Source organism: Piliocolobus tephrosceles, chromosome 9 (genome assembly GCF_002776525.5).
Source record: "Piliocolobus tephrosceles isolate RC106 chromosome 9, ASM277652v3, whole genome shotgun sequence".
In the NCBI taxonomy this organism is placed as follows: domain Eukaryota; kingdom Metazoa; phylum Chordata; class Mammalia; order Primates; family Cercopithecidae; genus Piliocolobus; species Piliocolobus tephrosceles.
The window spans coordinates 19,755,328-19,765,773 of NC_045442.1; the positions used below are offsets into that span (position 1 = coordinate 19,755,328).

The 10,446-nt window shown below is 39.5% G+C and overlaps 2 protein-coding genes across 6 annotated transcripts in view; one reads left to right on the forward strand and one right to left on the reverse strand.

Moving 5' to 3' along the window:
* NHLRC2 (NHL repeat containing 2) overlaps positions 1-1,157 on the reverse strand; it is a 57,391-nt gene extending 56,234 nt beyond the window's left edge. For all 5 annotated transcript variants that reach the window (XR_002730499.2, XM_023206643.2, XM_023206641.2 and 2 more), the window contains exon 1: positions 596-1,157. Coding sequence is in view for 4 of the 5 variants with exons in the window: in XM_023206643.2 (XP_023062411.1) it covers positions 596-773 (178 nt within the window). In the remaining variant the exon portion in view is untranslated. The remainder of the gene's footprint in view (positions 1-595) is intronic.
* Positions 142-10,446, forward strand: part of DCLRE1A (DNA cross-link repair 1A) — a 20,140-nt gene continuing 9,835 nt past the window's right edge. Inside the window, exons 1-6 of the mRNA XM_023206638.2 lie at positions 142-376; positions 928-1,290; positions 1,789-2,916; positions 4,691-6,352; positions 8,015-8,148; positions 9,552-9,670. Coding sequence (XP_023062406.1) covers positions 2,457-2,916; positions 4,691-6,352; positions 8,015-8,148; positions 9,552-9,670 — 2,375 coding nt within the window. The 5' untranslated portion in view covers positions 142-376; positions 928-1,290; positions 1,789-2,456. The remainder of the gene's footprint in view (positions 377-927; positions 1,291-1,788; positions 2,917-4,690; positions 6,353-8,014; positions 8,149-9,551; positions 9,671-10,446) is intronic.

Genomic DNA, 10,446 nt, shown 5'->3' on the forward strand with positions numbered 1-10,446 from the left:
ACACACACACACACACACACACACACACACACACACACACACACACAAACTAGCCAGGCGTGGTGCCGCGGACCTGTAGTCCCAGCTACTCAGGAGGCTGGGGCAGAGGTTGCAGTAAGCCAAGATCACGCCACAGTACTCCAGCCTGGGAGACAGAGCGAGACACCGCACCAAAAAAAAAAAAAGTGTGTTATACATGAAAAAGTGATCAATAAGTGTCAAGATGATGCCGAAAGATGACGAGACACTGGGGAACCACACTGAATGGACAGAATGGTGTGGATGTTGCAATCATTGCCAGCGGGGACACTTAACATTCACGGAGTGTCTACTTGACTAACATCAGGAGCGGGCGGGACTCAGGATACACAGGCGAGTATGTGGATCCCCGTGCCAGGGAAACCCCCAGTCGGTGGCCGCATGGGGACCCCTGGGAATTGCAGAGTACGCGAGCAGCGGCCCAAGTTAGGCGAAGGGCCACTCCCTGGGGCGCCAGCAACACAAACCCGCTTAGCCCCCCGCTTCGGGGGAGGGCGCCGTCCCCGAGGAAGGGGAGGTGCCGGGAGGGGCCCCCACCCCGACGTCAGCCCCTCACCTTCCGGAAACTCGGGTACTGACAAGTCCTGCTCCCAGCCGTCCACCTTCTGCAGATACTGGTAGACCAGGCTGTCCTTCTCCTGCTGGGTAACGGCGTCGAGCAGGGCGTACTCTAGCGAGGTCTGCGCGGGGAGCAGGCCGGAGAGGCTGCGGCCCCGGGATCCGGGCGCCGCCATGTTTCCGCCGGGCTCCCGAGGCGGCAGCCGGGCTCGGAGGAGAGTCGCGCTGGGAGAGACGAAACGTTCACTGTTCTGTGGTTTCCAAACGGCGCATTCACTTCACCCTCCACTAGCCCCACTCCTCGCCAATGACACTTTTTTCTTTTTAAAGCATACGTCCAAGTGCCAAAGTCCAAATCGGCGCAGTTCCCGGGCACGCAATTAAACTGCCGTCCCGACCCACCCCGCCCCGTCTCGGTCCCCATGCCGCAGCCGAGCCTGGACATTGAGAGCGCCAGATTCAACATGGAATGAGGCCTCAGGAACAGCGTCCCAGAGGCGCAAAGGGAACCATCCCCCACCCTCCACATTGGGAATTAGTAGGCTTTCGAACAAAAATAAAATACAATAAATCCGTAGGACTTAAGAGGGCAACCTATTTTTTAAAATTATTTTTAAAGTCTCTCTTTGACCAGCATCCGCCGATTCGACACGGCACTGACAGCGGGAAGTTGTTCCCGCCAAGACACTAAAGGTAAAGCGGGTAGGGATAACCTCCAGAGAAAGGCTTTGTAAGCTGGGAGTGACTGGCGCGAGTGGCATTCACTTACAAATATAGCGTTTTGTCATCTGGGAGTGCTGAAAGTGCGGGTGCGAACAGATTTTTAGGTGGGGGTGCGGAGGGGAGCGGATGCAGCTGGAGCGGCTCCCTTGGGGCGCCGAGTGGCAGGTGGGCGGCGGCGAGGGTCCTAGAGGGCGGACCTCAGAGTCTTCAAAAGGGGAGGACTCTGAGGGCTTTTTTGGAGCTGGCTGTGCTTTCTGGCGAGGGTTAAGGCCTCGCTTCCTGGCCTTGCAGCCTCTAATGCGAAAAGATAAGGGAGAGGCTGGCATGTGACCCCGTTTTGAAGTGGCCAGAGGGCTGGCCACCTTAGGAACCATGGGTGCAATACGGAGTCAGACCTCAATACAAGCCCACCCTTTCACATATTTGAACTTTTTTCACATATCTGAACTTTTCTTGTTCACTGTGCAGGGATTCATTGCTGCTAGAGGAAGATCATGGACTGTCCCGGGAAACTGAAGTGGTTGAGTATCCACTAGTCGTGGATAATGGCAGTGACTTCGCAGTTTTTTGCGAATTACACATCTCTTTGATTATGTTGTGACTAGTTTTGCTGGCAAACTGAGATAGCCATTTAGTGTTTGGGATACCTGTTGATCCACTTGTGTCCAGGGAGTGTGGTTGGATTTATGAATTATTTGGACGGTTGTCCACTTGAGAGAACGACAGTAGCTTCATAACAATGTTACAAAGCTCGTTCTAAGATTAAGCTGTTGAACCTATATTTCCCATTAGTGCTTAATTTTCGAAGTATTATTCTTATTTTTATGAATCAAGTCCTGGAAAAGAACAAGATATTTGAACGAAATAGCACCCATAATGGAGAACTTCACAGTTGCTGCTGCTCCTGTGATAAGTTTATCTTAGTTTTATTGTGGTATGTATGGAACAGCAGGTGTTGTCAGATACAAGGTTTGTAGCTTGTCAATATGTGCATTACCAACACTCCAGATTCCCATTGAGTTGGTGGGGGTTTTGTTACCTTTGTTTTCTCAGCAAAATAATTCTATAACTTTTTGTGACAACAAATGGACTCTCAATTAAGATTAATACTTCTTGAATGATAAAATCATTTTGCCATGTTAGAAGACATTTCCGAAGAAGACATTTGGGAATACAAATCTAAAAGAAAACCAAAACGAGTTGATCCAGATAATGGCTCTAAAAATATTCTAAAATCTGTTGGAAAAGGAACAGATGGAAAATACCAGTCAAAACGGAATAGAAACAGAAAAAGAGCCTCAGAAGCTAAAGAGGTGAAGGACCATGAAATGCCCCTTGAAAATGCAGATTGTCAGACTTCTGTAGCTTCTAGTCAGAATTCAAGTTGTGGAGATGGTATTCAGCACACCCAAGACAAGGAGACTACTCCAGGAAAGCTCTGTAGAACTCACAAAAGCCAACACGTGTCCCCAAAGATACGTCCAGTTTATGATGGATACTGTCCAAATTGCCAGATGCCTTTTTCCTCATTGATAGGGCAGACACCTCGATGGCATGTTTTTGAATGTTTGGATTCTCCACCATGCTCTGAAACAGGTAAGACTGCAGAAAAGGTAGCAGTTTCTAAATAATCTAAAAAGTCTTCGTTAGGTCAGACATACCAATTCAGTGAAACAAGGAAGGCAAGCAGTAAACTAAAAGAGAGGTGGGACACTGGGAGACACCATACTTGTCAACGGTATAATAGTAAAGAAAATGGAAGACTAGAAAACAGTTTAAATACGTTGTGTTATTTCATAAAAGTTCCTAAGTATCTGGATTATTTTCCATAAATGTTAATTGAATCCTTACTATGCTGGGTACTTTCACACTGTTTACTCACCCGACTTTTACAACCACCATATAAGGTAGGTAGTATTGACATTTTATAGACGAAAGTTCTTAAAAGTCAAGTAACTTGCCCAGTTGGTTATTTTTATGGAACTTCTTAGAAAACTATAAATAGGCTGGGCACAGTGGCTCATGCCAGTAATCCCAGTACTTTGGGAGGTCGAGGCAGGTGGATCACTTGAGCCTAGGAGTTCAAGACCAGCCTGTGCAACATGGTGAAACCCCGTCTTTACCAAAAAAAAATACCAGAAATTAGCCAGGTGTGGTGGGCTACTTGGAAGGCTGAGATGGGAGGATCACCTGAGCCCAGGAGGTGGAGGCTATGGGGCGCTGTGATCATGCCACTGCACTCCAGCCTGGCAGGGGCGACAGAGTGACACCTTGTCTGAAAAAAAAAAAAAAAGGATAGATATAGCATGGTTTCTAAATATGGTTATGTTTTAGTCATCATGCTAATGCATACAGGAAGAGGAACTGTGAGGGAGTCTTAGGTGATTAAGATTCTAACAATAAATGTGTCAAATGATAATAAAAGTATGCTGTTTTTTATCTTTTAAAATATGTAATACGTATTTAACATAGAAAATCCTACTTGGAATATATATGGACAATGGGTTGTTGTGATTATTTTTATATTTTAAAATCATTTATATTCCATATATAGATTGTTTCATCTGAAAAAGTTAAATTCGGTAAAATAAAAAAATACTCAATATGGCTTTCATGTTAGCTATGATTCAGAATAAATTTTATTGTTAACCTGTAGTTATTTTAAACTAGTGCATGAAGACACACACACAAAAAACCTCTTCTTTAAATTTGGCATTAGCCTTTCCCATAAAAGGATAGCAAGTGAAAACTTCATAAATTTGCTAGTAATTTGCTTTCATGTAACTTGAAAATCAAGAATGGAAATTGGAGTCCATGGTTGCAGACCTTAGGGTGAAATGTCTCATGGATGAAGCCATCTCAAAAAAATTTTCCTTCAGTTTTTCACTAAACTCCTGTGAATAGACTCTCAGATGGCTCTCTTGAATTAAATTCCATTCTATAACAAATGCTTTTAAGAGACATTTTTAAGTTAGGTTGTAAGCTATGGTGTTTTCTAATTTAATATAAGAAATATAACATCTTTTTTGAGGGGAGGGAGGTGTCATTTTTTGATAAACCTGGAAATTAACATATACAGGGATATGCCAAGATGGCTTATTGAAAGTTTCTCAATCATGGTAGTATGAGAGGGAATAGTTTCCAAATTAGCAAAGCCTTATAATTAACCAATTTCTCAAATTCTATTCTTAGAATAGAATCTAAAACTTGTTCAGCGTATCAACAATTATAACTACTCTTATTAATATTGTTACTTTTTATTGTATACAACATGAATGTTAAATAATGGAACCCAATTTATACTGCTAATGTTGTCAAAGCTTAGTATATTCTTTGATCCTGTAATTTTTTTTCTTTATTAAAATTTCAGAGTGTCCTGATGGTCTTCTGTGTACCTCAACCATTCCTTTTCATTACAAGAGATACACTCACTTCCTGCTAGCTCAAAGCAGGGCTGGTGATCATCCTTTTAGCAGTCCATCACCTGCATCAGGTGGCAGTTTCAGTGAGACCAAGTCAGGTGTTCTTTGTAGCCTTGAGGAAAGATGGTCTTCGTATCAGAGCCAAACAGATAACTCGGTTTCAAGTGATCCCTTACTGATGACACAGTATTTAAAAAAGTCTCCATCTCCAACCAAAGCCAGTGAAAAGATTTCTGCTAATATCCAAACATCCCAACAAGCTCTACAATTTACAGAATTTGTTGAGAATGACAAACTGGTAGGAGTTGCTTTGCGTCTTGCAAACAACTCAGAACACATGAATTTGCCATCGCCAGAAAATGACTTTAGAGACTATGGAATCTCCTATTCTCCACTTCAAAGTGATGAAGACACTCATGATATCGATGAAAAACTGGATGATTCACAACAACTATTTTTTACCGAAAGCTCTAAAGATGGCAGCCTCGAAGAAGATGATGACACCTGTGCTTTTTTTAAAAAACGACATGGTCCCTTACTGAAGGACCAGGATGAGAGCTGCCGCGAAGTGAACAGCTTCTTAACTCAGGATAAGTATGATGAAGGACTGTATAGATTCAATAGTCTAAACGATTTGTCTCAACCTATTTCCCAAAATAATGAGAGTACTTTGCCTTATGATCTGGCATGTACTGGTGGTGATTTTGTGTTGTTTCCACCTGCACTGGCAGGGCAGCTTGCTGCTTCTGTTCATCAGGTAGCTAAAGCAAAACAAGATGAGCCAGAATTTCACTCAGCTCAATCAAATAAACAGAAACAGGTAATTGAAGAATCAGCTGTTTACAATCAGGTTTCTCTTCAGTTAGTTAAGAGTTCAATGTTGAAACCTTTTGAAAGTCAAGGAGAAGGGTATCTTTCTTCCCAACCAACCCAAAGTAAAATTAGAAAATTATCAAGTGAGAACTTGAATGCTAAGAATAATACTAACTCAGCATGTTTCTGCAGAAAGGCATTAGATGGTGTGCCCGTTGGTAAAGCTACAATTTTAAATACAGAAAACTTTTCCAGTACACCTGCTCCTAAGTATTTGAAAATATTGCCTTCTGGTCTTGAGTGTAATGCAAGACATCCTTCTACCAAGGTAATGAAGCAAATGGATATAGGTGTGTATTTTGGACTACCTCCCAAAAGAAAAGAAGAAAAATTGCTAGGGGAAAGTGCATTAGAAGGGATAAACTTCAATCCAGTTCCAAGTCCTAATAATAAGAGGTCCTCACAGTGCAAGAGGAAGGCAGAAAAATCTTTAAGTGATTTAGAATTTGATGCAAGTAATTTAAATGAGAGTCAGCTTTCTGTGGAACTTTCTAGTGTGAGGTCACAGCGTCAAAAAAAGAGACGTAAAAAGTCAAATTCACTGCAGGAAGGAGTATATCAGAAGAGATCAGATCACCTTATTAATACTGAACCTGAAGCAGTCAATTTAAGTAAAGTCAAAGTGTTCACAAAATCAGCTCATGGTGGGCTGCAAAGGGGGAACAAGAAAATCCCAGAGTCATCTAATGTAGGAGGATCAAGAAAAAAGACGTGTCCATTCTATAAGAAAATACCTGGTAAGTTGAAATATCAATACTTGACATATCAACAAAGACAACATTTTTGAACTTTGTATTTATTGCCTGTTGTGTGTGTGTGTGTGTGTGTGTGTGTATGAAACAATTTTTCGTATGTGTTTCCTTTGCTTTTGTGATACTTCATGAGCCTCTAACATAGATTTGGTTTTTGCCTATTTTATTTTTTTTGCTCCATTCAGTTCATCAAGTTTCTATTAAATATGTCCTCTATGTAAGTGACTATACTAGTTAGGTAGATATTACAGGTTATAGAAAGATTAGTAAGAGAGGAGTAGGGATTCAGCTTAATACAAAAGGAGGAAAGGCATCTCTGTAAATAAGTATAATAAAATGCAGCCTCTAAATGCTTGTGAGAAATACAAAGTACTAAATAGTTTCAAAGATGGGAAATGTCACAGGTTTTACCTATCATGGTAAATGCCAAAAATTTAAAAACCGTATTAGAACTTAGTTTCTCTGCCCTTTCATATACTTGGTTGCTGCCAGCATATACTTGGTTGCTGAAAGATTTTTAAAGTGCTTTATTGATGTTCTAGATCTATAATTTGTTCAATATAGCATTTATATATAGAATAGCATTTATATACTTCGTAACACAAGTGGTGTTTTTAATAATTATTTTGATTAATTTTCTGTACTTTATTTTATTTATTTATTTAGAGACGGAGTCTCGCTCTGTCACCCAGGCTGGAGTGCAGTGGTGTGATCTCAGCTCACTGCAAGTTCCGCCTTCCGAGTTCATGCCATTCTCCTGCCTCAGCCTCCCAGGTAACTGGGATTACAGGCACCCACCACCATGCCCAGCTAATTTTTTTTTGTATTTTTAGTAGAGACAGGGTTTCACCATGCTAGCCAGGATGGTCTTGATCTCCTGACTTCGTGATCCGCCTGCCTCCGCCTCCCAAAGTGCTGGGATTACCAGCGTGAGCCACCAAGCCAGGCCAATTTTCTATACTTTAAATGATCCTAAAACCGTGTGTTGATAAGCCTCAGTAGAATTGAGAAGTTATGCTTCTTTATTTGCACATCGCCAGTCAGTACACTTAATTATTTCTTGCATGAGCACATTTTACAACAGTATTTCTCAACCTCTTCTTCATCACTGCTCCTCTAAGGAACCTTTTTAGACATTTTTTTTCTTGTTTCCCACCCCTCTTCTCCAGTTTGACTGTGCAGCGAAATTCAAAGATGATAGATACATCGTTTGTGTCATATGTGAGATTATGTTGGCCCTCAAGCATTTTGACTTCCTTAGATCAATACTGCCCCCGTTGAAAATTCATGTTTTAGAAGAAAGTTAGCATTCTCCTTTTGCTGTTTTGCAGAAGTCAAGTGCCAAGTATTATGAAACTATTAGTTAAAACAAAGAAGTAATTGGTTTGTAACCAAGAATTTTAAAAAATTCTTTGGTGCAGTTATTCACAAATAAAGGTCTCTATACTGAGATACTTGGTAGAAACTTTTAAGACATTCTCATCTTTAATGTTACCTTTTGCTAAATTTATGTGGTATAAGTTTTTAAATATAGTTAAATTGGAAATAAGAGGTAAAGAGTATAGGGGGTTCATTCAGTATTTATCATCAAATTGGGTATCTTTGTTAGCTCTTGCTCAGCCTACTGTGTCGGTATTTTTATTGCAGGAACTGGCTTTACAGTTGATGCCTTTCAGTATGGCATGGTTGAAGGTTGCACAGCCTATTTCCTCACACATTTTCATTCTGATCATTATGCTGGGTTGTCTAAACACTTCACATTTCCAGTTTATTGTAGTGAGGTAAGTTTTAGTATTCTAACTTTTGGCTTTGTAGAATGCTGTGAATTTCTAAGCAATTTCGTTAAAAAAGAATAATTAAAACAGTCAGATCTTTCATTCTACTAGAAAAAAATATGAGAAAACATATTCCACGTAAAAGTTCTAAACTTAAACGAGTTAACATCAAGTTTCAGTTTTTAGAAAACATATGTTTTATTACATGGAAACAAAAGATAAACTATTTCACGAAGTACTAAAAACAAGAAGTTGCATTCAGTAAACATTCACTGAAAGCCTAAATGGATTCTAGGCAAAATACAGTCAGCCTGCTGTATCTGTGAGTGCCCTATCCATGGATTCAACCAACTGCAACCGAAAAGATTCAAAAATAAAAACTAATACAACAATGAAAAATAATGCAAATTTAAAAATATAGTATAACAACTATTTACATGGAATTTACATTGTATTAGGTGTTATAATTAATCTAAAGATGATTTAAAGAGTATGCATAGGTTATATGCAAATACTGTGCTATTTTGTGTAAGGGACTTGAGCGTCCTGAGATTTTGGTGTCCTCAGGGGGTCCTGGAACCAGTCCTCTGCAGATACTGAGGGACATGACTGTATCAAGCTTCAAGGAGCTTATAATCTCCAGAGGAAACATTCATAAATAATGCCACATTGGGATTGGTATTATAATAGAAAAATGAATGGAGTACCTAGGAGTAGGGAGAAGAGAGTGCTTTACCCTGTCCTGGGCTAAGGTTAGACACAGTTTTGTGGTAAAAGATACCTTGAACTAATTATTAAAAAGTGAACACTTTAATGCTCATTACTAAAGGCTTGAACTAGAATTTGATTTAATCCTCACAGCATTCTTGAAGCGTACTTTAAGAATTCTTTTTATTAATGAAACACCTGAGGTTTGGAGAAGTTAAGTGACGTGCCCCAGGTCACAGAGATAGTAATGGCAGACTCTGAACTTGTATGCAAATCTGTCTGATTCCAGGACCAGGCAGAGGAAAGAGCATTCTAGGTAGAGAATAAAGTTTATGTAAAGGCACAGGCACCTGAGAAATATGCCCATTCCAGGCACTTCAGATAATTCAAAATGGCTAGAACGCAAGGTAGGGAATAACAGGAGACAAATTCACAGGAATGGGCTGGAACCAGATCACTCAGGCTTTTGTATGTCATAGTGAGGATGGACTCTTCACAGATGAGGTGAAGTCAGTGACGATGTTCAAGCAGAGTAGTGGCACAGCCGTTATAGGAAATTCTTCATGGCGTTGTGGAGTGTTTACTTAAATATGAGCAGGAAAAGGGATGTTATTAAGATGCTATGGTTCTAAATTAGATATGAAATAAAATACTTATTTAGTGTTTTACTGCATCAGCAATAAGCACGTCCTGTTTTGCAGATAACTGGCAATTTGCTGAAGAACAAGCTTCATGTGCAAGAACGATATATTCATCCATTGCCACTGGACACTGAATGTGTCGTGAATGGTGTCAAAGTTGTTTTGCTTGATGCCAATCAGTAAGTATTAAAGTCATCTTAATAGCACATTTTTTTAAATGTTCAAAAGGACAACACATTGGCATGATTATTTAATAACTTTTTTCATTATAATTAATATGCTTGATATTTCTTAAAACTTGAGTAAGATGTTTCTCCTTTTGAAAAATAATGTGCCCAATTATAGAATCAAAGATTAAAATTAAAGGGATCCTCTAAATGTTATCTAACCCATTTTTTTATCTGGTTTAAATTACTACACTTGACATCTGAGATTCCATCTTATTTTTTAAAATACCTTAACATATTGTTGCTGCTGGTCTTTGCAAAATAACATTTTGCCATTTTCTTTAGTATCATATATATAAATTAACAGCTTGTACTCCATTCAGATACTAGAGGGTCAGTTTTATCTCCTCCTACCCCTCTTTAAGAAATCATTCAGGCTTCAGATATTAAAGATTTCGAAGATTTTTTTTTCTTGGAAATAGCCTCCATTTTTCCCTCTTTTTTTCTTTTAATATAAAGTACTATCAGCATTCATGTTGTCAAAACACATTCATGTTATCAACTCTGCCGCTTTCTACTTTCCATAGAATGTTAGCCCTCTGTACCATAGAGGTCATAGATGAAGAGAAAGAAGACTAAATATAGGTTTCCTAAAGTCCAGGCCAAGCTATTACATTAGGTTGTCTTTAAGTTTTTGCCTGCTAATTTTGCTGTTTTTTTTTTTTTTTAATTGCCAGTTTGAGTTCTGATTTTTTTTTTTTTTTTTTTTTTTTTTTTTTTTTTTTTTT